General features: G+C 67.0%; 1 protein-coding gene across 10 annotated transcripts in view; it reads left to right on the top strand.

Moving 5' to 3' along the window:
• COL20A1 (collagen type XX alpha 1 chain) overlaps positions 1-26714 on the top strand; it is a 31992-nt gene extending 5278 nt beyond the window's left edge. Inside the window, exons 2-37 of one of the 10 annotated variants that reach the window (XM_045443974.1) lie at positions 2484-2627; positions 2783-2920; positions 3160-3282; positions 3949-4107; positions 4574-4693; positions 5099-5263; positions 6012-6170; positions 6446-6618; positions 6997-7126; positions 7874-8019; positions 8128-8251; positions 8426-8565; positions 9070-9199; positions 9643-9785; positions 9950-10082; positions 10482-10624; positions 10803-10932; positions 16166-16201; positions 17124-17262; positions 18622-18693; positions 19113-19255; positions 19487-19596; positions 19999-20157; positions 20248-20325; positions 20933-21019; positions 21678-21731; positions 22825-22920; positions 23000-23053; positions 23163-23216; positions 23495-23548; positions 24203-24274; positions 24707-24742; positions 24855-24921; positions 25151-25288; positions 26070-26147; positions 26553-26714. In XM_045443974.1, coding sequence (XP_045299930.1) covers positions 2484-2627; positions 2783-2920; positions 3160-3282; positions 3949-4107; positions 4574-4693; positions 5099-5263; positions 6012-6170; positions 6446-6618; positions 6997-7126; positions 7874-8019; positions 8128-8251; positions 8426-8565; positions 9070-9199; positions 9643-9785; positions 9950-10082; positions 10482-10624; positions 10803-10932; positions 16166-16201; positions 17124-17262; positions 18622-18693; positions 19113-19255; positions 19487-19596; positions 19999-20157; positions 20248-20325; positions 20933-21019; positions 21678-21731; positions 22825-22920; positions 23000-23053; positions 23163-23216; positions 23495-23548; positions 24203-24274; positions 24707-24742; positions 24855-24921; positions 25151-25288; positions 26070-26147; positions 26553-26578 — 3953 coding nt within the window. In that variant the 3' untranslated portion in view covers positions 26579-26714. Of the gene's footprint in view, positions 1-2483; positions 2628-2782; positions 2921-3159; positions 3283-3948; positions 4108-4573; positions 4694-5098; positions 5264-6011; positions 6171-6445; positions 6619-6996; positions 7127-7873; positions 8020-8127; positions 8252-8425; positions 8566-9069; positions 9200-9642; positions 9786-9949; positions 10083-10481; positions 10625-10802; positions 10933-16162; positions 16202-17123; positions 17263-18621; positions 18694-19112; positions 19256-19486; positions 19597-19998; positions 20158-20247; positions 20326-20932; positions 21020-21677; positions 21732-22824; positions 22921-22999; positions 23054-23162; positions 23217-23494; positions 23549-24202; positions 24275-24706; positions 24743-24854; positions 24922-25150; positions 25289-26069; positions 26148-26552 lie in introns of those variants that run through there. The other 9 variants (XM_045443976.1, XM_045443973.1, XM_045443981.1 and 6 more) reach the window with 9 other exon arrangements.
• Positions 26715-27064: the final 350 nt, after the last annotated feature.

Here is a 27064-nt window from a genome sequence, read left to right as displayed (position 1 = left end):
TAAAAGCCCCATAACTTGTCCAGAAAAATCAGTGGCCTCTTCCTATTGTCTGTTGTTTCTCTTAACTTTCTATCACTTCCTCTTGCTCCTTGTACACCTGGTTATGTTGCATTGAGTACCAGCCGTTGTGAAAGCTTACAGAAATAATTTATGACCTTATGTAACATTGTCTTCCTCCAGAAAAAAAAATTGTGGGGTGCCTGAGTGGCTCAGTCGGTTCAGCGTCCAACTTCGGCTCAGGTCATGATCTCACGGTCCGTGAGTTCAAGCCCCGCGTCGGGCTCTGTGCTGACAGCTCAGAGCCTGGGGCCTGCCTTGGATTCTGTGTCTCCCTCTCTCTCTGACCCTCCCCCATTCATGCTCTGTCTCTCTCTGTCTCCAAAATAAATACACATTTAAAACAATTAAAAAAAAAAAAAAAGAAAAAAATTATGTTTCTGACAGAGGCAATGGGAACTAGCAGTTTGGGGTAATCTTTGTTAAATTTTAGAGGTTGGAAGTATTTGAAGCTGGGCTCCAGTCCCTTCAAGGGCTGGTCTATTCCCGTTAACCCTTGCTCTTAAGGGTAGATCTTTATGGTTTCAACCCAAAAACTCGGGGAGGGGGCATGTGCCAAGAGTTCACTTCCAGCCCAGGCTTCCTATCCTTGCTTCTTAAGCCCCCATAACCTTTGTCCTCATGGCCTCTCTTCCAGACTCCCTGCGTTGCCAGTTCAGGCTGTTCTGACAAAGCACTCCAGACTGGGCAGCCTAAACAACATTCAGTCCCTACAGTTTGGGGGGCTGGACATCTGAGGTCAGGGTGTTGGCACCGTTGGGTTCTTGGTAAGGACCCTCTTCCTGGTTTACAGACAGCTGTCCTGTCTCTGTGCCCACTCCTGGGGCTTCTTCAGAGGGGCACCGACCGCATCACAGGGTCTCCACCTTCACAACCACTCGACCTCGCCGTGGCCTCACCTCCTAACACGGTCACCTTAGGGGGCAGGAGGTCAACGTGTGGATTTTGGGGGGATGCCAGCACGCAGCCCGTAGCACGGCCCCGGCCAGGCCTGCTGTCGGGGCGCCCTAGCGGCTGCATCCCTGCTCTGGGTTTTGGATCGTGGCCTCAGCAGCTCTCGGCAAGCAGCTGCTTTAAAAAGCCTCCATCTGGTTCTTCTAGCTCTTCCGGACGGAGGGTCGTGCGGTCTACCAAGTCCGCCGACGCCCGTGGTCTACGCGCCGGGGCGGACAGGTGGGCAGGTGCCCTGCAGTAAAGCCGAGAGCGACGGCCGCCTCGGTCAGCGCTTACTGAGCTCACACGTCAGAGCTGCTCGCCTGCGATCGGTTCAGTGCTCCACCTTCGCAAAATGCTTGGCTTCTTTTAACGATGACAGGCCCGTAAGAGTTTGTGGGGATGCGGGATTAGGACCTAGCGAGTGTGAGGCCCTGGCTACGTGAAGCCAGCTGCATGGCCAGTGGGGTGGGGGTGAGGGGCAGGCGGTGGGACCCGAGAGGGGTTGGAGGAGAGAAACGCCAGCCTTTGGGAGGGGGTGAGCACGAGCAGAGCTGATCCCAAGGAGCCAGGAGTCCAGAATCCCCGAGGCCCTGTTGTGTGGCGTGAGCACCGGGCCAGGGCGGGGTGTGTGTGTGTGTGTGTGTGTCCGCGCCCGCACGCACGTGCACACATGCACACGTGAGTCCCGCCATCGACTGCTCGCTAATCACACATCTGTGCAGGTGGGCGTGGCATCCGACAGACGGGGTTAAATCCCAATTCCACCATTGAGTGACTATGTGGCTTGGTCCTTGGGGCCTCGGTTTTCCCTCCTACAAAGTGGGGGCAGTGGGCTTGTGAAAATCACGCAGCTTGATGAACGTGACACACACACAGTGAATGCCTGACAAAGCGGCTCCTAATTACGACAGCGGCGATTCCGCGACTCCTCGGATTTCGCGCGCCCCCGGTACAGGCTGGCCACACAACAGGGCAGAGTCGGCCTTCTCTCCACCTGCAGGGGTGCTGGCCCTTCCTACCCCTTCCCGGGCCTGGCACGGGAGATGGGACAGGTGCCCGGCGCCCCCTGACACCCGCTTCAGTGTCTCCTCTGAGCAGACAGCCGCGTCCCCTTTGGGATTTTGCTTGTTTTTCATGCTTGAAACTCAGCCTCGGCCTCAGACCCACGGAGGTGTTTACGGGCTGGCACCATCTGGTCCAACCACAGGGCTGAGGGCAGAGCGGGGGCCCCGACTCCCCCGTCTTCCTCTCTCCGTGTGCCCCCATGTTCACGTCCTCAAGGTGTCCCCGAGGACGCTGTGCTGGGCGCCCGGAGAACGTGTGCATAAATCACAGAGGGTAAGTCCTCGTCAAGGACACGGACGTGTTGCGGCCACGGAGCCACGGACAGGCATTCCCTTTCAGTTCGTTCCCCAGAGTGCGGTCCCTCCCGTCAGACCCCACAGAGAGGAGCAAAGACCTCCCCCCTCCCTGTTCTCTCCCCACCCCAGGGGACGCGGAGCAGGACGTGATGCTGACCACGAAGGCCCCCAAGGCCACGGTGGGGGGCCTGAGCCCCTCCAAGGGCTACACCGCACAGATCTTCCGGCTTACTGGCTCAGGGACCACCCTGCTGGCGCAGAGGGAGTTTGTGAGTAAGTCCCTCACCCCGCCCCTGGAGCCCAGCCGCAGAGCCTGCGTGTGGGGAGGAGCGGGACCCTGGCCCTGCTCTGGCTGGAGCTGTGGCTCTCCCGTAGCCCCCCTGCCCCCCCCCCCGACTCTGCTCCCAGCCCCTCGTCCCTCTCTGCAGTAGAGGAGCTGAAGAGGCCCCTGGGGACAGCCCCGGAGCCCACGCCCTCCCACGTGGGGAGCCCAGCCCGAGAGCCCCCAGTCGCCTCGTCCCCGAGCCAAGACCTGCCCACTCTTGGCGGCTCCCAGTGGGATGAGGGTAAGTCGCTGGGGGAGGGAGCAACCTTCCGCCTCTGCCGGGCTCTGTTCATGGGGCGGGGCGCTTCCTCCCGGGGGACCCGACATTCCAGCTTGACCTGGAGCGTGCCGGCCGCTCTCCTGGCTTCACGCAAACCAGGGGGCACAGGTCACCGCTGGGGGTGCGCACGGGCCCCAGTGTGCCTTGCTTCCTGCCCGCGTGCGGCGGGTAAGAGCTGACACACAGCCGTGTCCCCCCAGGACTGCTCGGTGAGGAGCAGCGCCCGCCCAGGGGCCCCGGGGGCAAGGCCCCTTCTCAGCCCACCAAAGACCTGGAGAGGCAGAGCCACCCCAGGGCCCCCGAGGGAAAGACCGAGAAGCCAGGTAAGCAACCAGGGCGCTGGCCCCTGCCTGCTCCCAGGTGGCTGCTCCCGTGTGACCCAGGGCAGGGCAGACAGCTGGGGCATTTTTGGTGGGCCTGTGAGGCCCTGTAGGCGGGACTGTGTCCCCCATTAGAGGGGGGTCTCCTTGCACTTCCCCTACCCGGGAGTCTTCACGAGGGGTCTGTCACAGGGTGGGGGGTGGGCGCTCAGCCCGGAGGCCTCGTCTGTGCGGACTCTCAGGAAGCCCCCGGCCCAGGCAGCGGCTCCGTCGTCTCCAGAGAGCTCCTAGGTCATGGGACAAGTCAGTGAGACCTCAGCCCAGAGCTGCCAGCCATGCTGACCCCCGCCCGCCCCAGTGGGCACCCCCTTGGCCCGCCCCCACGTGGACAACTGCACACGGGGACCCGCGCTGCCGAGGCCGCCCGAGCACCTGGGCGTCTCACTAACCCTCTCTGAGGGTGCTCGGGGGGCCAACACAGGGACCGACGTTCACGTAGGGACTTGGTCACCCCCCTCACTCCAGCCAGAGCCCCGTGGCCCCTCCCCCGCCCTCGGCCCCAGGGAAGGAGACCCTGGGGGGCTGGAGCTGGCCCAGAGCAGCTGGGGGGGCAGCCCTGTGGTGTCGTGGGCCTGGCCCAGCTCCTCGCCACCCTCCCTCCCCCCCCAGCCAGCCCCCAGTTCCGCTGCACACCCCCTGCGCCTGTGGACATGATCTTGCTGGTGGACGGGTCCTGGAGTATCGGCCACAGCCACTTCCAGCAGGTCAAAGATTTCCTGGCCAGCGTCATCGAGCCCTTTGACATCGGGCCGGATAAAGTCCAAGTCGGTGGGTACCGGCCCCTTGCCTGCCTTGTGGCCCTGCCCCGCCCCGGGTGTCCCCACAAGTCCTACCAGCGTGCAGGGGACGCCCAGCTCTGAGGAACCGGAAGTCAGGGCAGAGGCCCAGAGCCTCTTGGGGAAACAGGAGAGCCCCACCAGTGGGTCTCACCCGTAGCTGACAGGCTGACCCCGCCAGGCCAGGCAGGGGCATCCCCACAGGGGCATGTGGGATAGCCAGGCAGGGGGGAGGTCCCCACAGGGGCAGGTGGGACAGCCAGGTTGGTGGGGGGGGATCCCCACAGGGGCAGGTGGGACAGCCAGGTTGTGGGGGGGATCCCCACAGGGGCAGGTGGGACAGCTGGCTCCTCGGGGCACGTTCTGGTGACCTCTCGGTATGGAACACGGGGGCCTCCCTGGCGTCCTGGCGAGGCTGCGCGTGGGGCCTCTGCTCACCCGCCCTGCCCCCGCTGCAGGCCTGACTCAGTACAGTGGAGACCCCCAGACTGAGTGGGATCTCAGCACCTTCGGCGCCAAGGAGGACGTGCTGGCCGCTGTCCGCAGCCTCCGCTACAAAGGGGGAAACACGTTCACAGGTCTGCCTGGGCCCCCAGCGGCCCCACCCCGGGGGTTTCTGTTTTCGGGTCTCCGTCCCGCGGGTCAGCCTCCCAGATTTGGAAACTTGCACGCTGATCCAGCCAAGTGCTATGTGGGCGCTGAGCCTGAGTCACACCTTTGTAAAAAGCAAATGTCTCCTTGCTGACCTTTGATGAAAACGGGGGTTGCCGTCTCCCACGGGCAGACCCTGTGTCTCACGGGTCTCACGGTGCTTTGAGGGAAGGGGGTGGTCCCTGCCTCTGGGTGCCCCTCCCCCTGGAGGGGCCAGGACTGACTCAGCGGGCACTGTGCTGGGGTCAGCGGCCGGTGGGGTGGCACCGGGCAGGGAGGGCACCAGGAGGGGCGCCTGGGGCCGCATGCCCTTTACCACCGCTGTGCCCAAGGCCTGGCCCTGTCACATGTGCTGGAGCAGAACCTGCGGCCGGGGGCGGGGCCCCGTCCAGAGGCGGCCACGGTGGTGATTCTGGTGACGGACGGCAAGTCCCAAGATGATGCCCGTGCCGCTGGCCGTGCCCTCAAGGACCTGGGTGTTGACATCTTTGCTGTGGGTGAGTGGCCCCTGGCCCCCCGCTGGGGTTCTCACGGCGTGGCAGCCCCGGCCGCAGGGTCAGTTTGCACCCCTACTTGTCTACCCGGGAAGGAGGTCTCGTGGCGCCCGTGCCACAGGGAGGACAGTCCCTGCTTGAGGAGCTGCGCACCCGTGGGCGCTCAAGGGGGCGTGCAGACATGGGGCTCCCGGTTTGCACACCCTGTGTGCACCTGCCCTGCTGCGTGTGCTCCGTGCTCTGGGCTCCACGGGCGCCCAGCACCCCTAGTGACCTTGTTCTGCTCGCGCCACCGGTCAGTTATCACCTCTGTCCCTCGAGAAAGGAACTGTGGGTGTGGGGGGCTCCTGGGGGCAGTGGGCCTCCTTGGTGCCCCAGCCCCCCTCATGCAGGTGTGTCCCAGGCCCCGGGTTCACGGGAAGGTCTGGGGGTTTGTGGGACTCTGAGGAAAGCACGCTGGCCTCCCTCCCGGCCCCAGACCCCATAGAGACCCAGGCAAGCAGGGCACAGCCCGCAAGGAGCCTTCGGGGGTCCAGCCCCACCCGCAGCAGCGCCCAGCTGCCGTCTCTCGGGGGGGCCTGGCAGGTGACCCGGCTCTGGGGCCCGCAGGATCTTGGGTATGGGGCTTGGGAAGGCCCCTCGAACTGCGGGGCGACTCAGGCAAGGGGCCCGGCGGTCTCGGCTGTAAGATGGGGCAACGGCGCCTGGTGGGCGGGGCCGGGGCGTCCTCACCGCCGTACCCTGTGAACAGGCGTGAAGAACGCGGACGAGGCCGAGTTACAGCTCCTGGCGTCCCGGCCGCTGGACATCACCGTCCACAATGTGCAGGACTTTCCCCAGCTGGGCACCTTGGCCGGCTTGCTCAGCCGCCTCATCTGCCAGAAGGTCCAGGGCCGGAGCAGGGCCCCGGGTGAGCGGCGGGTGGCGGTGGCAGGGCAGGGCCCCCCTGGCTGTCTGCAGCCCTGCCCGGCCCTGCCCGCCCGCTTCGGGCAAAGGGGCAGGGCGGTTGCGGCCCCTCTGGGGTACACCCTGCACTCCCTCTCTCCTCGGGTCTCGGGGCCCTGAGGGTGTCTGCAGCCAGGACGACACCTGCCCCTCCCGGAAGTGCCTGCCGGGGAGGGCAGGGGGAGCCGGTAACGCAGGCTGCCTGCTGGGCTGTTGGCCACTCTCCCCCCTGTCCCACAGTTACATCGACAGCGGGCAGCCCCTCCTCCCCGGACACGCTCTTCACTCCCACCAGCCTGGTCGTGACCCAGGTGACCTCCTCCAGCGTCCACCTGTCCTGGACTCCAGCCCCCCGGCTGCCCCTCAAGTATCGGATCGTGGGGCAGCCTTCCAGGGGTGGCGCCCCCAGGGAGGTGAGACGTGGCTCCAGTCAGAGCCACACGTGACACGGCCATCACGGAGAAAGCGTGGCAAGGGTGGTCCCGCCAGACCTGCAGCGGCCACGGAGCCGGAGCCCCGAGGGCAGGCTCGGGTGGCCAGGGGCAGAAGGTGGAGCGCGTGGGGTGCTTTGACGGCCACCCGATGGCCGGGGCCGGGGGTGCAGCCGTGTGGGAAGCGAGGACGACCACAGCCCCCACCGGAGCTGACTGTCTTCCCTGCCCTGCACCCGTTGCACCCCCTACACCCGCCCCCTGCGTGCGCCCTCTGCGCCTACCCCCTGCGCCCCTGTGCCCGCCCCCTGCGCCCGCCCCCTGCGCCCACTCCCGGCTCCACTGAGGCTCCTGTTGTAGGTTGTGGTGGAGGGGCTGGCCTCGTCCACGGAGCTTCACAACCTGACGGCCGGCACGCAGTACTTGGTGTCTGTGCTCCCTGTCCTCCGGGCTGGGTTCGGAGAGGGCCTGAGGCGCCTCGTGACCACAGGTGGGTGGGGTGGAGCCGGCCGGGCTTGGGGTTCAGGGGCTACCCTACCTGCAGCCTCCCCTTGGAGCCTCATACCAGCAAGGGCGATGCCGCGGGCAAGCCCGGCCTCAGCCCAGTCTCTGGGCCTCTCTGACCTTCAGTGTCTTCTTCTGAGCTGCTCAAACCTTTTATGGAGCTCCCGTCCTACCTGGCCAGCCATGAGCCCCCTTTAACAGCTTTATTGGGAAACGAATCACATGTCGTGCAACTCCCAAGTGTGAGACTCCTCGGTTGTTGGTCTGGCCCCTGAGGGTCACCACAGTCCACGCGTTGTCCTCACCTGCAAGAAGCTGTGTGCCCATGGCCGTTGCCCCCAGTCCCCCAGCTCCTGGTGACTCCAGTCTGCTTTCTGCCTCCGTGGCTTGGCCATTTCTGGACCTTCTGTGTCGGTGGGACCATTCAGCGCAGGGCGTCTTTAAGGGGTTGCTAACCTAGGGGCCCTGGCCTCCCCACCCTCAGGGCAGGTAGCCTTAAACAGAAACCCACCAGGCGGCTGTGATTCCCCAGAGCTGTGAGCTGGAGACTCGGCCCAAAGTGAAATGTGGGGACAGACAGAATGGTCTGTGGGCCTTTCTTCCCACCTGCCTCCAGCGGCCCCGTCGCAAGGTCTGCGCTGACCCAGCCCCGCGGTTATTCGAGCGAGGGGTCTCCTTTTCGCGTGCGCGCTTCCTGGAAAGTGCTGGTCTCTTCCTTTCTGCCTTCCCGCAGCACCTCTGCCTCCGCCCCAGGCGCTGGCCCTGGCCGCAGTGACACCCAGGACCATCCGCCTCACCTGGCAGCCGTCGGCCGGGGCCACACGGTACCTGGTGCGGTGCCTGTCGGCCTCCGCCAAGGGCCAAGAGGAGGGGAGAGAGGTTGGAGGCCAGCCGGAAGGGGAGGCGGAGGAGGGTGCCCGGGGCTGGGGGCAGGTGGGGTGGGGAGGGTGGCGGGCAGGGGCCAGCGTGAGCGCCACGTCCCCGCAGGTTCGGGTGGGGCAGCCTGAGGTGCTGCTGGACGGCCTGGAGCCCGGCAGGGACTATGATGTCTGGGTACGGAGCCTGCGAGGGGCCGAGGCCAGCGAGGCTCGGGGCATCCGCGCCAGGACCTGTGAGTGCCCGCCCACCGGGCAAATGCCCCACTCTGGCTCCCCCCAGCCTTCCACCAGGTGGGGGACCGCAGACCCTTCTGGTGGCCCCAGCAGCCCTAGCCCCTGCCCACCCACCCCCATACACTTGGGGACAGGGTGCTGGCTGGTCCCTGAGGCCTCGACGCGCTCTGCAGCCACCCTCGCGCCCCCCGGACACCTCAGTTTCTCGGATGTGAGTCACGACTCAGCCCGTGTTTCCTGGGAGGGCGTCTCGAAGCCCGTGCGTCTGTTCAGGATCAGCTTTGCCTCCAGTGACGGCAGCCATTCAGGGGAGGTGAGAGCAGCACCTGCCCAGGGGCCCTTGGGGGGTGTGGTGTCCAGCAGGAATGAGGTGAACAGGGTGGGGGGGGACCCAGCACCCTCAGCACCTCCACCCCCACATTCACAGTTGTTGGGTGTTGGCTGGGCCCCCGGGCGCCAGCCTTGGCCTGATGAGGAGCGGCACGGACCATGTCTACCTGGGGGCCAGTCCGCAGGGGTGGGGGGAGACTGGTGGGAGGCCAGGAATTGGACCCCTACACCTAAAAGACACCCGTGACGAGGTGTGCAGGGTTTATGCTGTCCTGACAGGCTGGCTGGACTCTCTAGGGGTGGGGGGGCAGAGGGGGGGAGGCCCCGGGAGGCCCCACGTGTGCTGGGCTCCCCGCTCCCAGTGCACACTCACTCCCCCACTCGGGGCCGTCATGGGCCGTCCCGCTGGCGGGTCCCAGGCCGGGGTCTCCTCCCTGGCGGGGGCAGTTGGCTCCAGGCCTCCACCCGTGTGCCTGCCGGCTCACAGGTGGAGGCTCCCGGCAACGCCACCTCGGCCACCGTGGGCCCTCTGTCCTCCTCCACTGCGTATTCTGTCCGCGTCACCTGCCTCTACCCCGGGGGCAGTTCCTCCGTGCTGACCGGCCGCCTGACTACGCGTGAGTGGGCTGCGGTTGCCTGGGGCCCCGGGCTGCTCCACACCTCCACCCGCCGGATGGTTCACAGCAACACATAGCTGCCCTGCGCGGTGCTGAGCCAGGGGCACACGTGCCTGGACAGGTGTGACGACGGGGTGTAGGGCCCTCGAGGGCACGACTCCGGGCACCTCTAGAACCAGGGCTCGTGCCCAGCCTGCAGCCGGGTCCTGGGCAAAAGGGGAAAATGTGGGCATGGCTGCTGGGTGGGGTCTGGGGATCCCCTCTGCCCCCCATGGGGCAGTCACCCCCAAGCGTGGTCCTGCATCAGTGAAACCTCCTTCCCGGGTGCGTTAGGATGTTTCTGATGAGTCTTGAGGGGCAGGGGTGCGGAGGCCACCTCCTCACGGCTTCTGCTTCTCCAGGCCCCGTCCCCCCAGCCTCAGTCTCCCCGCCCCATCTTCCAGGGAAAGTCCCCAGCCCGAGCCAGCTCTCGGTGACAGAGCTCCCTGGGGACGAGGTTCGACTGGAGTGGACGGCCGCAGCGGCTTCCGGCGTCCTTGTGTACCAGATCAAGTGGACGCCCCTGGGAGACGGGAAGGCCCACGAGGTGTGGGCCGGGGAGAGGAGGACCATCTCCCAAAGCCGGGCTCCGGGAGGGCTCAGACCCTCGTGCTTCGTCCCGGGGACGGCTGCCTGCCCGCGGCCTGTGAGCCGAGCCCCAGGGAGAGGACACCTCTTCGCGGGGCAGACGCCCGTCCCTCCTCTCCACAGATCTCTGTCCCAGGGCACCGGGACGTGGCAGTCCTGCCTGGCCTGCAAAGCCACTTGGAGTATGAGATCACCATCCTGGCCTACTACAGGGATGGGGCCCGCAGTGACCCGGTGTCCCTCCGCTACACCCCCCGTAGGTGACCGCCGCTCTGCCCCCCAGCCGTGCAAGGAGCAGGAGCAGCCCAGAGGGACCCTGGGACCCTCCCAGCTCCAGGGGCCCAGGGCCTTGAGCTCCAGAGCCATTGACAGGCAGCTCCCTGAGTCCCCAACCCTCTGGCCTGACCACTTGGGTCCACGGGCTCCCCCCTGAGCCCTCCAGGCAGGTGTTCAGGGGCAGCCGAAGTTTCGGGTTACCTGGTATGACAGAGTGCTCAGGACTGTCCTGGAGCTGACCCGGTGCCCAGTGGTCCTGTCTGTGCCGCAGGACGTGGTGGGAGGGTGGGGGCGGGGGGAGCAGGGACAGACCCCTGCGGGGCATGCCGGCCATCCTCCAGCCCCGGCCTGAGCCCCCAGGGTGGCGCCTGCCTCACAGCGCACCGGAGCCCGCCCTCTGACCTGGCCCTGGCGTCCAAGTCACCCGACAGCCTGCAAGTCAGCTGGACACCTCCGAGCGGCCACGTCCTCCACTACCGGCTCACCTACGTGCCAGCCTCGGGCTCGGGGCCCGAGAAGTCGGTGGGTCTCGGCCGAGCAGGGAGGCCACGGCCCATCGAGCGCCCCCGGGTCCCGGGAGAGACACAGCCACCCTGTGTGTTGAGGGCGGTCGCCCCTCTGTGACGGATGCAGACAAGCGAGGGCAGAGACGCTCCAGAGGGGGCGGCTAAGGTGACCGTGTCCCCCCCGCCCCCCCCAGATCTCTGTTCCAGGACTCAGCAATCACGTGACGCTCCCCAACCTGCTGGCGGCCAGCAAGTACAGGGTCCTGGTCTCCGCGGTCTATGGAGCGGGGGAGAGCAGGACTGTGTCTGCCATAGGCCACACGGGTGAGTGGGCACCAAGACCCCCAGGCCCCAGTCGGGCCCCCGACCCTCACACCAGGCAGGCCCCAGCCAGGCCCCCGACCCTCACACCCAGCCAGGCCCCAGCCAGGACCCCAGACCCAGCCAGGCCCCAGCCAGGCCCCCGACCCTCACACCCAGCCAGGCCCCAGCCAGGACCCCAGACGCAGCCAGGCCCCAGCCAGGCCCCCGACCCTCACACCCAGCCAGGCCCCAGCCAGGACCCCAGACCCAGCCAGGCCCCAGCCAGGCCCCCGACCCTCACATCCAACCAGGCCCCAGCCAGGACCCCAGACCCAGCCAGGCCCCAGCCAGGACCCCGACCCTCATACCCAGCCAGGCCCCAGCCAGGACCCCAGACCCAGCCAGGCCCCAGCCAGGACCCCGACCCTCACACCCAGCCAGGACCCAGCCAGGACCCCAGACGCATCCAGGCCCCAGCCAGGCCCCAGACCCAGCCAGGCCCCAGCCAGGACCCAGACCCAGCCAGGCCCCAGCCAGGACCCCAGACCCGGCCAGGACCCAGCCAGGACCCCAGATCCAGCCAGGCCTCAGCCAGGCCCCCGACCCTCACACCCAGCCAGGCCCCAGCCAGGCCCCAGCCAGGCCCCCGACCCTCACACCCAGCCAGGCCCCAGCCAGGACCCCAGACGCAGCCAGGCCCCAGCCAGGCCCCAGACCCTCACACCCAGCCAGGCCCCAGCCAGGCCCCAGACCCAGCCAGGCCTCAGCCAGGCCCCAGACCCAGCCAGGCCCCAGCCAGGACACCAGACCCAGCCAGGCCACAGCCAGGACCCCAGACCCAGCCAGGACCCAGCCAGGACCCCAGACACAGCCAGGACCCAGCCAGGACCCCAGATCCAGCCAGGCCTCAGCCAGGACCCAGACCCTCACACCCAGCCAGGACCCAGCCAGGACCCTCACACCAGGCAGGCCCCAGCCAGGACCCCAGACGCAGCCAGGCCCCAGCCAGGCCCCCGACCCTCACACCCAGCCAGGCCCCAGACCCTCACACCCAGCCAGGCCCCAGCCAGGACCCCAGACCCAGCCAGGCCTCAGCCAGGCCCCAGACCCTCACACCCAGCCAGGCCCCAGCCAGGATCCCAGACCCAGCCAGGCCTCAGCCAGACCCCAGACCCTCACACCCAGCCAGGCCCCAGCCAGGCCCCCAGACCCAGCCAGGCCTCAGCCAGGCCCCAGACCCTCACACCCAGCCAGGCCCCAGCCAGGCCCCAGACCCTCACACCCAGCCAGGCCCCAGACCCTCACACCCAGCCAGGCCCCAGCCAGGACCCCAGACCCAGCCAGGCCTCAGCCAGACCCCAGACCCTCACACCCAGCCAGGCCCCAGCCAGGCCCCAGACCCATCCAGGCCTCAGCCAGGCCCCAGACCCAGCCAGGCCCCAGCCAGGACCCCAGACCCAGCCAGGCCCCAGCCAGGACCCCAGACCCAGCCAGGACCCAGCCAGGACCCCAGACACAGCCAGGACCCAGCCAGGACCCCAGATCCAGCCAGGCCTCAGCCAGGCCCCAGACCCTCACACCCAGCCAGGACCCAGCCAGGACCCTCACACCAGGCAGGCCCCAGCCAGGACCCCAGACGCAGCCAGGCCCCAGCCAGGCCCCCGACCCTCACACCCAGCCAGGCCCCAGCTAGGACCCCAGACCCAGCCAGGCCTCAGCCAGGCCCCAGACCCTCACACCCAGCCAGGATCCCAGACCCAGCCAGGCCTCAGCCAGGCCCCAGACCCTCACACTCAGCCAGGCCCCAGCCAGGACCCCAGACCCAGCCAGGCCTCAGCCAGGCCCCAGACCCTCACACCCAGCCAGGCCCCAGCCAGGCCCCAGACCCTCACACCCAGCCAGGCCCCAGCCAGGCCCCAGACCCTCACACCCAGCCAGGCCCCAGCCAGGACCCCAGACCCAGCCAGGCCCCAGACCCTCACACCCAGCCAGGCCCCAGCCAGGACCCCGACCCTCATACCCAGCCAGGCCCCAGCCAGGACCCCAGACCCAGCCAGGCCCCAGCCAGGACCCAGACCCAGCCAGGCCCCAGCCAGGACCCCAGACCCGGCCAGGACCCAGCCAGGACCCCAGATCCAGCCAGGCCTCAGCCAGGCCCCCGACCCTCACACCCAGCCAGGCCCCAGCCAGGACCCCAGACCCAGCCAGGCCCCAGCCAGGACCCCAGACCCAGCCAGGCCCCAGCCAGGACCCCGACCCTCACACCCAGCCAGGACCCAGCCAGGACCCCAGACGCAGCCAGGCCCCAGACCCGGCCAGGCCTCAGCCAGGCCCCAGACCCAGCCAGGCCCCAGCCAGGACCCCAGACCCAGCCAGGCCCCAGCCAGGACCCCAGCCAGGCCCCAGCCAGGACCCCAGACCCAGCCAGGCCCCAGCCAGGACCCCAGACCCAGCCAGGACCCAGCCAGGACCCCAGATCCAGCCAGGCCTCAGCCAGGCCCCAGACCCTCACACCCAGCCAGGCCCCAGCCAGGCCCCAGACCCTCACACCCAGCCAGGCCCCAGCCAGGATCCCAGACCCAGCCAGGCCTCAGCCAGGCCCCAGACCCTCACACCCAGCCAGGACCCAGCCAGGACCCCAGACCCAGCCAGGCCCCAGCCAGGCCCCCGACCCTCACATCCAACCAGGCCCCAGCCAGGACCCCAGACCCAGCCAGGCCCCAGCCAGGACCCCGACCCTCACACCCAGCCAGGACCCAGCCAGGACCCAGCCAGGACCCCAGACCCAGCCAGGCCTCAGCCAGGCCCCAGACCCTCACATCCAGCCAGGCCCCAGCCAGGCCCCAGACCCAGCCAGGCCCCAGCCAGGCCCCAGACCCAGCCAGGCCCCAGCCAGGACCCCGACCCTCACACCCAGCCAGGACCCAGCCAGGACCCCAGACCCAGCCAGGCCTCAGCCAGGCCCCAGACCCTCACATCCAGCCAGGCCCCAGCCAGGCCCCAGACCCAGCCAGGCCCCAGCCAGGACCCCAGACCCAGCCAGGCCCCAGCCAGGACCCCGACCCTCACACCCAGCCAGGCCCCAGCCAGGACCCCAGACCCAGCCAGGCCCCAGCCAGGACCCCGACCCTCACACCCAGCCAGGACCCAGCCAGGACCCCAGACGCAGCCAGGCCCCAGCCAGGCCCCAGACCCTCACACCCAGCCAAGCCCCAGCCAGGCCCCAGACCCAGCCAGGCCTCAGCCAGGCCCCAGACCCAGCCAGGCCCCAGCCAGGACCCCAGACCCAGCCAGGCCCCAGGCAGGACCCCAGACCCAGCCAGGTCCCAGCCAGGACCCCAGATCCAGCCAGGCCTCAGCCAGGCCCCAGACCCTCACACCCAGCCAGGCCCCAGCCAGGCCCCAGACCCTCACACCCAGCCAGGCCCCAGCCAGGACCCCAGACCCAGCCAGGCCTCAGCCAGGCCCCAGCCAAGACCCCAGACCCTCACACCCAGCCAGGCCCCAGCCAGGACCCCAGACCCAGCCAGGCCCCAGCCAGGACCCCGACCCTCACACCCAGCCAGGATCCAGCCAGGACCCCAGACGCAGCCAGGCCCCAGCCAGGCCCCAGACCCTCACACCCAGCCAGGCCCCAGCCAGGCCCCAGACCCAGCCAGGCCTCAGCCAGGCCCCAGACCCAGCCAGGCCCCAGCCAGGACCCCAGACCCAGCCAGGCCCCAGCCAGGACCCCAGACCCAGCCAGGCCCCAGCCAGGACCCCGACCCTCACACCCAGCCAGGACCCAGCCAGGACCCCAGACGCAGCCAGGCCCCAGCCAGGCCCCAGACCCTCACACCCAGCCAGGCCCCAGCCAGTACCCCAGACCCAGCCAGGCCTCAGCCAGGCCCCAGCCAAGACCCCAGACCCTCACACCCAGCCAGGCCCCTGGGAGCCTATAACCCGTGGGCCTCCTTGCTGGAGTCCTGCCCCAGGCTGTGCCGAGCACTGCCGAACTAACAGAAGGGCAATCAGGGTTCTCATGGAACCTGCCCCCATTGGACAGCACAAACACCAACCCAGGGGTTAGGACCATGCCGGTCAATGCAATGCATGCAGGCTGATGTGGCTGGGGGCTCCTGGCTGGAACCTTGCCAGCAATGCTCAAAGCTGGGGAACGGGCTCGTAATTGTCCCATCTCTGCATCTGGGGTGCAGGCAGTGTCTATCCCAGCGGGAGTCCCGGGCAAGCTGGCTGTACCTCACAGGCAGGGCAGGCGAGGGGCCCGGGCTGGCCTCCCTCGACACACGGAGTACAGGGATGTGGCCTCAGTCGGCCCTGGGGGATGGCCACCCACAGGCAGGACCAGCTGAGGACACCGGGTCACACACTGCAGAGCAGAGGGCCCACTGAGGCCACTCAGCTGGGCCACTCCAGTCTCCCTCTGTGTCCCCTCCGTAGGGCCATCTAGTTTTGGCTTGAATGCCTCTGGGGATGGGGGTCTCCCTACTCAGTGGTGTCTTTACTGGCTCATGAACAACTTCTAAGCACCCACTGTGCCCCTGGCAGCGGAGGAACCCTGCACAGCCAGGGACCTGGCCGGCGTGTCCCCGGGTCGGTGTGTCCCCAGGTCGAGGTGTCCCCAGGTCAGCCTGTCCCCAGGTTAGCATGTCCCCCAGTCGAGGTGTCCCCAGGTCGGCATGACCCCAGGTCGGCATGTCCCCAGGTTGGCATGTCCCCCAGTTGAGGTGTCCCTAGGTCGGCATGACCCCAGGTCGGCATGTCCCCAGGTCAGCCTGTCCCCAGGTTGGCATATCCCCCAGTTGAGGTGTCCCCAGGTGGACATGACCCCAGGTCGGCATGTCCCCAGGTCAGCCTGTCTCCCAGTTGAGGTGTCCCCAGGTTGGCATGACCCCAGGTCGGCATGTCCCCAGGTCAGCCTGTCCCCAGGTTGGCATGTCCCCCAGTCGAGGTGTCCCCAGGTCGGTGTGTCCGTCTCCCTGGCCCTGCCACCTGGGGCACATCGGGTGGCCAGTACCCTCAGGGTTCGGTGCCCAGTGGGAGCACCCCTGGGTGCCTGCTGTCTCGCAGGGGGTGGAGGTGAGGTCCCCAAGGGAGCGGGACATCATGTCCATCCTTCCCTGAGGCGTGGAGACCGCAGGCTGAAGACCAGCATCTCCAGGGCATCTGCGGACTTCAGGGCAGGGCGCTCCCCAGGTGGGGCGGGGCCTCGTGCCAGCCTGGCCCTGACCGACTCCTTGTTGCCTCCCAGCAGCCTGCCCCGCCCTCAGCCCAGATGGCTCCCTCTCAGGTAGGCCTGCCCTTGTGTGACAGCTGACCCTCCGCAGCCCCCACCTGTCCCCCCCTCCTCTCACAACCATCTGAAGAGGGTGGCCTGGGGCCCCACCCACCACGAGGGGGCAGTGACAAGAAACAAGGTCCTGTGGTCGTTGGAGGCCCCAGTCTCACCTGTGCAGGGGAGAGTGGGGATGAGGCTGGCCAGAGCTTTATTCCTGCCTCACCGTCGAGGTTGCTGAGGCCTGTCCACGGTCACAGCTGGGACACGGCAGGGCAGATGAAGCCCTGGGTCCTGTGTGGCCTCCTCGAGGCTCTCTGCTGACTCGAGCCGGGTGAGGGGCCAAGCATGGGGCTCACACAGCGTCTTTAGTGCTTCGTGGGTCTGAGATGCTCCCACACTCAGGGCTGACGTGAGAGCCACCCGTAGTCAGGCACAGGCGTGCAGAGCGGGGGCGGTGGAGGCCTGTGTCTCCAGGGCCGAGCGTCCCTCGGGGGCCACCATGAGCTGCGAGGCGGGGCCACTCCTGGCGGGGCGCTGAGGCTTCTCCGTCCTGCCCCCGCCCCTGCCCCAGGCCTGTGGCCGCGCTGAGCACCCAGCAAATAAGATTTCCCCTTCACTTTGTGCCCTTAGCGTCACAGAAGGTGCAGACGCTGGGAGCCCGCCGGGCCGGGGCGGGCGGTGTGACCCGCCCCTGTGCACCCTCGCCTCTGCCGGGAGGTCGGGGGCTGTGCACCAGAGGGGGAGGCCAGCGGGTGGGCGTCCCAAGTACGCGTCCACCTGTGGGCCCCCTGATCACCTTCCTCCCGTCGATGGGCGTCCTGTCTTTGCGTCTCCTCTCCTCTCCCCTGACTCCTGCTGCCTTCTCTTTGCGTCCTGCCCCTCGGGCCCTCACCTTTCGTCTCTGATCGTCCCCTGGTGTTGCTGCCTGTCCCAGGCTTTGACCTCATGGCGGCCTTTGGTCTGGTGGAAACGGAGTATGCGTCCATCCGCGGCGTCGCCATGGAGCCCTCGGCATTCGGCCGCGCCAGGACCTTCACACTCTTCAAGGATGCCCAGCTGACGCGCCGGGCCAGGTGGGAGGACAGGGGACAGACCGCGGCCCGAGATGGGGGGCAGCTGCACAGTGGGGGTGGGTCCTGGGGAGGTCCTGCCGCTCGGTCCCCCCGAGCCAACCAGGCGGACGTCCCCCCCCCCCGCCCCCCGCCCCCGGCGAGCAGGGTTTTCCATCTGAACAAATCTTGCATGGGTGGAATGAGGCCACGAGTGGGTCCTGTTCCGTGTGGCCCAGGCATCGATCAGACTTGCAGACTTCCGCACAGTGGCCCCCATTTGTCTCCTTGGGAAGCCCTGCCTCCCGTGTGGGCTCCGGTCAGGCAGATGCCTGGTTTTAGCAAGCGGCTGCTATGTGAGCACGAAAAAGGCCGCGTGATTCCTGACGTCTAACAGCCGCCCTCCCCTGCTTGTGGAGAGATCTTGAATCAAAATCGCAACTGTGACACACACAGCAAAACCTCTTCTTAAGTTAGAATGTTGTAAATCGTCAACGCAGTCGTATGCTTTGTAATGGAAATTTGAAAAACACAAAGTAGATAATTTTGCAAAACTCGGCCAACGCTGCTAAGATTCAGGACTTTCTCCCCGGTCCAGCGGGCACAGCAGGTGTACCAGGCACGGCCGCGGCCTCACCCCTGAACTCATGGCTTCCCTGTGCCACCCAGGCCCCGATCTGTTCCTGTGTTAACTTCTCCTTTAGGCGGCATACAGGTTTCAAGTTTGTGTGGGTGGCTGAAGCCTGGCTTTTCCTCCCGTCCAAGCTCTAGTGTGGGGCTCGAGCCCGAGGCTTACGCTCCGGCTCTCAGAGCAAACCCTCCCTGGATGCCACCACCGTTGTTAATCACTGTGGGGGCAGCTCTCCTGTGATTTACCCCTTTTCTGCCAATGACAGCCTTGTCCCAGGGCCCTCGCGCTGGGCGCTTCATGTTTGTCCGCCCTCTGGAGCTCACAGCCCAAGAGGTGGGGGCAGATGTTTCTGCTGGGGTGGCCCCCACTCCAGATGTGATCATCCACCCCAGGTGAGGTCACCCAACACAGGTGCCCCCCGCCCACATGATAGCTGCCACAAAATGGGGCTCTGGGCTCCTAAGTGTAGAAAGGGTCCCTCCCTGTAATGGGATCTTGGGGAAGACTCCCCAAGAAAGTGGCAAACAAGTCAGGGCAGGGAGACAACGGGGAAAGGAAGCTCACTCAGGAAGAAGGAACAGCCTGTGCCAAGGCCCTGGGGTCAGTTTACTTAAAGAACCACAGGAATGGGCAGGGCTGGGTCTTTGGGGCTCTTGGTTATCCTAAGAGCAAATGAAGGGCAAAGAACAAGGCTGGAGGCCTCTAGGGACAGTTTCACTGGGTTATCACACCCTGTTCCCTGCCCTCCCCAGCCCTCAGCATGCCCTGGGAGCCCCAGCACTGGCACAGAACCCCTCTGAGCACTCCCCTCCCAACAAGCTCAGGTCAGTGGGAGCGACTCCTGAGGGCAGGGCTGCCTGTGGGCTCCTGACCCCGGGGAACGGGCCCAGAGACCCTCCTGCTGAACCTCCTTGACCTGCCTCCTCTCCACCCACGCAGAGACCCTGGAGAATGGGGTCTTGGCGGGCCCTGCCCAGGATTGTCGTGAACACTGGCTGTGGCAGGGCCTTCCATCCCGGCCAGGCCTCAGGGCGCAGGGGGCTGCGGGCTGCGTCCTCAGGGCCCGTCTTGTTGAGCCCCCACCAGCCCAGGGGCACTTCTGTCCCTTGTATACCCCTTGTTACTGTTGGGGAACGGAGACAGGAGGGGCCCGGCGCCGTCACAGAACCCTCTCTGCAGTCTCTGCATGGCGGGACCCCGTCTCCTCCCAGGCCTGCAGCGGCCCCCGCCTGTGTCCCAACAGTGACGTCCACCTGGCCGCCCTCCCACCGGAGCACACGGTTGTCTTCCTCCTGCGTCTGCTGCCCGAGACACCCCGCGAGACCTTTGCGCTGTGGCAGATGACGGCCGAGCACTCCCAGCCCGTCCTGGGGGTCTTGCTGGACGGTCAGTCCAGAGGCAGGGCGGTGGGCCCAGGGCTGTGGGTCCCGAGAAACCCTGCCTCCAGGCCAGGCTGGGGGCCGCCGTCACCGGGAGGCAGGAGTCCCAAACAGGGGCCGTGTCTGTAGCTCGGGTCCCCGAGGCTTGGGGTGCATTTGACTTTGCATGCTGCCCTGTCGTGGGGCTGTCCTGTTCTGTTTGGGGGCGTCTCACATGTCCCTCACCCCTCCCCTGCAGCCGGCAGGAAGTCTCTGACCTACTTCAACCACGACCCCAGGGCCACCTTGCAAGAGGTCACCTTTGACCTGCCCGAAGTGAGGAGGATATTCTTTGGAAGCTTCCACAAGGTGCTGGAAGGTTCCCGAAAGACCGAAGTGCACGTCTTCTAAGACCATCCGCTGCCCCCCACTCCCACTTTCCTCGAAAGTCATCTTGTCCTGTCCAAGCCTCTGTCCCTCTGATCCCCTCTATGACAGATGCCTTAGTTTGGGTCAGAGAGCATCCCAACCCTTCCCGGGTCCCAGGAATCTCTGGGAGGGGTCTGCAGCACGTGTAGTTTGCTCCATTATACAAAGGGGAAACTGAGGCCCAGTGAGGGGGTGTCCCATTCGACCCAGGATGGAGTCAGGATCCTGACCCCCAGGTAAATGGGCTCTTTCTTCCCCATCTGGCCTGGCCTTGTGAGCACAGATGGGTGCTCACCCCCGCCGGGGCTGCAGGGGGAGCCCCTGGTGGTGTCTCTCTGGCAGGTGCATGTGGCTGTGGGCCGCTCCAAGGTCAGGCTCTATGTGGACTGCCGGAAGGTGGCTGAGAGGCCCATGGGGGAGGCAGGCAGCCCACCTGTTACTGGCTTCGTCATGCTGGGACGGTTGGCCAAGGCCCGCGGGCCCCGGAGCAGTTCAGCCACCGTGAGCATGGGCTTCGTCCTGCTGCACCGGGCTGGAGGGGGCGCCACAGAGACCACAACCGTATCTGGCTGACCCTGCTTTGCATTATAGTTCCAGCTCCAGACGCTGCAGATCGTGTGCAATGACTCCTGGGCGGAGGAAGACATGTGCTGTGAGCTCCCTGCGTCGGTAGGTGGGCCAGTGCCTGCCAAGGGCGCAGAGTCCGGGGGTAGACAGGAGGCGCGTCAGCACGGCACCGGGAGAAAGCAGGGCAGCCTTCCTGGAGGAGGTGGCCTCTGGTCAGAGCCAGAGCCCTGGGCAGCTGAATGCAAGAGACCCTGGAGGCCAAGGCAGGCTGGAGTGCATCAGGAAGCCGCCAGCTGCGGGGGTGGCCACTGCTGTGTACTCGGGGGCCACTTCCCTTCTCTGCGGGCGCAGTTGGGGTGTAGACAGCTGGCCAGGAAGGAAGGGCCTCATCCAGCAAAGCCAGAGGGACTGCCAGAGACTCGGGCAGCCTCCGCACCATGAAGATGTGGGCAGGGTTCCTCACACTGTACCCACACGGGGCTTGGGTATGCTGGGGATTGGGAGGGACTGGGAGAGGGCCCGTGCAGGGCAGCCGGCAGCGGTGGGGGGGGGGGGGGGGAGGGGGGGGGAGGGCACCGGGGACCAGCTCCCCGCCCCTCACTCCCAGCCTCCCCGGCGTCCTGGAACCCAGCTGTCTGGCTGTCCGAGCTCTAGGTCAGACAGGAACAGGTGGGGGTCCACTTAATGAGTGGGGTCTCCTTCCTTCCAGAAGGATGGAGAGACCTGCCCTGCCTTCTCTTCCTCTTGTACCTGTTCCTCACAGACCCCTGGGCCCCCGGGGCCCCAGGGACCTCCGGTGAGTCCATCATCGGCTCCCCGGGTGACCTGGGCTCCTGGCAAAGCCCGCTGCCCCCTCACTCACACCGCCGAGCAGCCGAGCCAGCCTGCGCAAAGATGGGATGTTCTCACGAGCCCCCCAGTGGCCCCACCCCCTGCCTCGTGAGACCCCTCCCAGCCAGCCTCTCCTTCCCTCTGCTTCCCTCCCCTGAGCCAACCCTGTGGGGCGGGGGGCCCAGTCAGTCTGCAGCACCGTGCTGGTGGTGGCCGGTGGGTGCGATGTGGCCTGGCAGTGAGTTGCAGCCATGTGGGCGGCCTCCGTCCCAGGGGCTCCGGCTGTGGGACCCCCACCGTGGGGCGGGGCCCGCACCCCTGCCAGCCCCGAGGCTCCGGGGCCCGTGTGGCGGGAGCGTCGCTCAAGCGCACGGGCTCTGGGCTGGCCGTCCACGGACCGCACCAGGCAGGGGCCGCAGTTTGAAAGGAGACCCGCCAGAACTGGTCTGGTGTACCCGGCGGCTGTGGGCGGTGGGGGGCGGCGGGGAGGGCGGGCTAGGCCTGGCCCTGGGAGACCCCTCCCCTCCCCCACCTGAACTGGGGGACTGTAGTCCCCGGGGGGCAGTGCTGCGGGGCCCTCGGGTGGGCGCCGCGGAAGCTCAGCCCGGTCTGTGTCCTGGTAGGGCCTCCCCGGAAGGAACGGAGTCCCAGGAGAACAGGGCTTCCCAGGCCCCAGGGTGAGTTGTGGGGGGTCCTGTGGGGCCGGAGGGTGGAGCCCCACAGCCAGAAGCAAAGTGCCCTCCCCAGTGAGGGGCCAGTTTCCCACCCCCGACCCCAGAAATCGCGAACGTCATTGACCTTGAGCAATCTGACAGGTGAAGTGTGTTGGCATTTCTCCTACAGGAGCTCCAACACCCTGTGGGAGTTGCTGGAATTTTCCCCTTGACAAATGTCCTTGGAATCCTTGCCGCTGGGTTATTTTTCATATTAATTCTTGGGAGCACTCCACAGATTATGGACGCTAGCCACATGTCTGTGATCTGCGTTGTGACCGGTTTGCCCCCCACTGGTGTGGAGCTGGCGCGGGGACAGATAGGTTTTGTTGTGTGACAGTCACCTCTGGGTGTTCCTATTTATTAGGAGATTTAGAAAATCAAGGGTGGATATTAAGATCTGGTGCTGCCTCAGCTGGACACAGCCAAATAATTCTTTTTCCTGGAGCTCTTCGTTTGGCGAATGATTTTAGCGCATTCCTGACCCTGAACTCTTCCTGTACCCGTTAAACCGAGTACTTGTCACCCGTTCGTGTGCTGCAGGGTTCTGTTTGCTGACGTTTTACTTAGGATTTTCTCATTGATATTCAGACATGAGAATGTCTGCAGTTTTCTTTAGGGAGTTTGGTACACTCACATGCTAAATTCACAAAAATTCTTTGAAAGCATTGATTTTGCCCTGGAATCTCAAACGGTGGAAAGAGAGTTTGTCCCTGGCCCTTAGGGATCCGGCGGCACACTCCAGCGAGGGCGGAGCCTAGTGCTGGGGCGTCAGAGCTCCGACTGGCCTGTCCAGGTCGGCTCTGCCACAGGGCTTTCCGTACCCCTCCCGGTCAGGAAGGGAGAATGGGGTCACTGGCTCTGTGACCCGGAGAAGTGGCCGGGGTCAGTCCCCGGCTGTCGAGCAGGTCCCAGCAGGACCCCTCCCGGGGTGGGCAGTGAGGGGAGGGCGTCTCTGTAGGGCTGGGTCTGGCTGCCACGGTCAGCTGGAGGGCCAGGGGGGCCACTGAGGGCAGGGTGGAGGCCTTCTTAGCCCCTCCCTCGCCTGTGTCTGCAGGGAGAGCCCGGGCCACCTGGACAGACGGGGCCTGAGGGTCCTGGGGGTCAGCAGGGGTCGCCAGGGACCCAGGGCCGAACCGTGCAGGGGCCTGTGGTAGGTGCTGCCTCCCCTCCTCCTCCCCCCGGCTGCCTCCCCCCTCCTCTGGGACAGACTGAGTCCCTTTCCTCTCCAGGGTCCGCCAGGGGTCAAAGGAGAGAAGGGGGACCACGGAGCCCCGGGCTTGCAGGTAGTGGGATCAGACGCCCTCTGGGTGTGTGGGCAGGGAGGGCACGGGCTGGGGACCTGGGTCTCCGGGATGGGGCCTCAGCCTGGCCAGCTGTCTCTGTTCCTTCTAGGGCCATCCTGGTCACCAGGGCCCTCCCGGGAAGGTCGGCCTCCAGGGACCTAAGGTGGGAGAGAAGCCTGTGGTGGGGTGGGGCGGTGGGGGGGGGGGTAGATCTCAGATAGAGACTGTGGGGGCAGGGGCCTCCCCAGCGGGGAGGGGAGGGTGGTCACTGCCAGGGGCTGGGGGCAGGCCCTGAGCTTGGCTGGCCTTGCCCCCCGCTCACAGGTGTGGGTCCCTGGGTGCTGGGTTCTGTCCGTGGGGGTGACGTGGGCCACCGCGGGAGGGGCGTGTGGGGACACCAGGCCACCCCCTGCCCTAGCCTGCCCTGTCCTCTGTCTTCAGGGAATGAGGGGTCTGGAGGGGAGTGCTGGCCTGCCTGGACCTCCGGGCCCGAGGGTAGGTCCTCCTGAGAGGCTCCCCCCAGTTCCTAGGGCCGAACAGGTCAGAGCCTGCCCTGTGGCTGCAGCCCCCACCCCCGCAGGTGACCTGGGGACGCCTCTCTCTCCTGGGCTGGAACCTGGTGGGGCTCCGCAGGGCGCGCGAGTACCCAGGGGTGGCTCCAAGCGAGGGTCTTCCTCACCTCCGCTGGGCAGGTCGGAAACGCCATGTTAGCACGGCCCCAGTCACTGTCGGTCCGCGTGGCAGGAAAGTGCCCGGGCTCCCGGGTAGGCCGAGGGAGGGGGGACGCGTGAGGCTGGCGGCGGGGAAATGACCGGGGCCGTCTTCTCCTTCTCCGCGGCCTCGCTCAGAGGCACCTCCCCTCCCCAGCCTGTGGTTCCGGGGTCTGTGCTGGGCTCAGTGCCGGGGAGCTGTCCCTGGGGTGGGGGGTGACAGTGGTCACACTCGGGACGGCCAGTGCCAAGTGGGGTGGGGTGGGAGGGCCTCTGCCCTGGGTACTCAGCCTGGACAAGCTCTGAGGCAGGTGAGAAGGCCCGGCCTGGCCTGCAGGAGGCAGGGACCCAGTCCGCAGGGAGCCAAGGCTGGAGGGAGGAGGACCCACGTCCTCCGGGGCGGGGGGGAGCTGCGGCCACACCCTCTGCACCCCTGCAGGGCTTCCAGGGCACAGCGGGGGCCAGGGGCTCCGGAGGGCAGAGAGGACTCCCGGGGCCTGTGGGGCTCACGGTAAGTCCCCTTCCCACCTACCGGCCAGCCGCTCGGCAAAGATGGGAGGCGGGGGAGCAGATTTGAGTAAATGCCTCCTTCCCGCCCAGTCAGGGCCACTTTGGGAGCTTCGGTTTGGAACTGATCTGCAGCGGAAGAAGCCCGAGATGGGACCGGCCAGGGAACAGGGCGGGCCTGGGGGCCCCAGGGTGTGGGGTAGGCCTGGTCCCACAGCTAGGCAAGGGCTCAGCTGGGAGGTGGAGGAAGGCAGGCCCCGGGCAGGCCCAGCTGGCGTCCGGGCCCATGTCCCAGCTGCGGGGGACTCTGCGTTGCCAGCTCCCTAGAGTCGGGAGCGGCGGCCCCCAGCATGCAGCCCTCACCCGGCCCGGGACAGGGTCCAGGCGGGTTGACTTCTCTGTGCTGACCCGCTTTTCTCCTCTTCCTCTATTTCAGGGGCTGCCGGGGCCCAAAGGGGAGCGAGGAGAGAAGGTGAGTGAGGCCCCTGTCCAGGCTCCAGGCGCTTCCTGGGGGGTGTGCGGGAGGCACCGGCCCCCACGCCGCTGTGCGCAGCGCTTGGCCACATGGCCCATCTGCCCTGCAGGGGGAGCCGCAGTCCCTGGCCACCATGTACCAGCTCGTGAACCAGGCCTGCGAGTCTGCCATCCAGAGTGAGTGGTGCGGCCTCCTCCCGAGGGCGCCAGAGCCCCCCACCCCCACCCCCACCCCCGTGCGGCCTCTGTCTCACCCCAGCCGGGCCGAAAGGGACCGCGGGCACCCGTCACTAGCCTGATGCCGCCCTTCTCCTCGGCCATGCCCCAGTGAATCCGGGGGAAGTGAGCGGGGAGTCCCCCTGCCCCACCCCCCGCCCTGCGGACACCCCTCCACCCCTATCCCCAGCTCACGTGCTGAAGTTCCACCATGAGAGCGCCAGGCCCCCCAGGCCCATCTTGCAGGCCCTCGGACACCCCAGCTCTCACGGTGAGGCCTGGCTCCCTGGAAGAGGAGGACGAGACGGCCCCCGCCCTGAGGACGGAGGTACTGGCCCCCTTGCGGGGGGTGTGGGGGCAACTGCAGCTCCCTCCCAGTCCCCGGCTGGGAGTTCCGTGTGGCCCCGGCATCCCCTGCACCCTCCCTGGGCCGGGGTGCGGAGGCAGGGCCCCTGAGCCCACACAGAGGTCGCTAAGGCAGGACTGGATGCGGCCTGGTTTCCCCGGGGTCCTCAGAGGGCCCCCTTCCCCTTCCTCCCGGGAAGCCCAAGATTAGGGCCACCTCCTGCCCTGCCGTCCCCTCCCTCCTGTCCTTCCCACGTGCTCCCTCTCTCCTTGCTCTGATGCAGCAGGAGGCTTGGTCTAATGACCTTGTCACGCGTTCCTCCATCCGACTGGGGCCGTGGCGCTGATCACGGCTCAGGTGCCCAGATGGATGGGAGGCTGATCAGGGGAGACAGAGCTCGTGGGCCTGGATGGGGTGGGGCTGTGGTGCCGCCCCATGGGCAGGACCACGGGGTCCTGCCTCACCCCCTGGGCTGGGCGTTGGGAGGGGAGAGGGGCTCCCCTGCGGGAAGCCCTGCCCCCCACGGTCCGTCAGAGTGCCCCAGACACTGCCTTTGGGGTAAATACCCTTCTTTGTACCCAGCCTCGTGGACAAGGCTGCAGGTGCCGTCACGAGGCCCCCCTCAGTTAACCTTGGCCACCGACCCAACGACACGTGCCTGCTTGGGGTCGGGTGCCCACCTCCCCTCAGTCAGAACAGGGTCCCTGAGAAGGGAGACCGTTACCACACGCACCCCGGTTCCAGCACACCCCCTTCCGCTCAGGTGAGCCCGGAGCCCTTGGTCAGAGGAGCAGCCCTTGGCTGAAAGGGAGTGAGCCTCCAGGACCCCTGGGGGGAACGGGTGAGCCCCCCACCTTCGGGGAGGAGGAGCTCCCGGGGGACTGCTGGGAGGTGGGGGTGCAGCACGGACAGATGGCTCAGGAGCTGGTGAAGCAGCTTGGGATAGAACACGAGTGGGGGTTCCTGGGCCTTGGGGGGCCCAGCAAACCTGGAGACACGTGGAGGGGACCCAGGAGAGCCCAGGGAGGCCCCAGTCAGGGGTTAGCAGGGCAGGAGGGTGGATCGGGTGGGCGAAAGGATCAGGGCCGGGGGCAGCATCCTGGGGAAAGGTTCGTGCCCGGGGCTCGAGGCCCAGCTGGATGCACGGGGACCCTGGGGGCTCGGGTCCTCGGTGCCAGGTGGGCGGGGCTGCTGCCGTCCGGCTGGCTGCCACCTCCCTCAGACTGTTCCCCCTCTCTCCTGCCAGGACGGCCCCCGTGCTGCCCGGAGTGACCCTGCCCCTCCCTGGACCCTGCAGGAGGAGCCTGGAAAGCGAGTCCCGGGAGGGGCCTGGAGGCAGAAGGTGGGGGTGGGGGGCCTTCCCTCTGTACTGTTTCCACACTCAGATAAAGTGCAGCGTGCTCAGCAAGGGAGCGGCCTGCTCACTGCAGGGAGGGGCGTCCCTGGGACCCGGAGTCCGTCCCTGCCCAGTCAAGTCCAAGTCGCCCCACCCCCACCCTCAGAGAGACAAGCTGCCATCCTTCTGTGGCTTCAAGGACCGCCCCCCTCCCCCCCCCCCCCGCCACCCCTGCAGCCTCCTGTGACCTTGTGACTCGGTGCCCTGGCACCCCCACGGTCCAGGCCCTGCCCAGGGCGGGGTTTCTCAGCCGCATTGAGTAACCCCGGGGGGGCTTGGAGATCGGTGCCCAACCCCCTCTCAAACACTCGCTGATGTGACCTTCCCGGGCCGGTGTCAGGGGCTCCTCTCTCCCTAGTAGC

Source organism: Leopardus geoffroyi, chromosome A3 (genome assembly GCF_018350155.1).
Source record: "Leopardus geoffroyi isolate Oge1 chromosome A3, O.geoffroyi_Oge1_pat1.0, whole genome shotgun sequence".
Lineage (NCBI taxonomy): Eukaryota > Metazoa > Chordata > Mammalia > Carnivora > Felidae > Leopardus > Leopardus geoffroyi.
The sequence above is the reverse complement of the archived record's forward strand: the minus strand, read 5'-3'. Positions and strand labels throughout refer to the sequence as shown.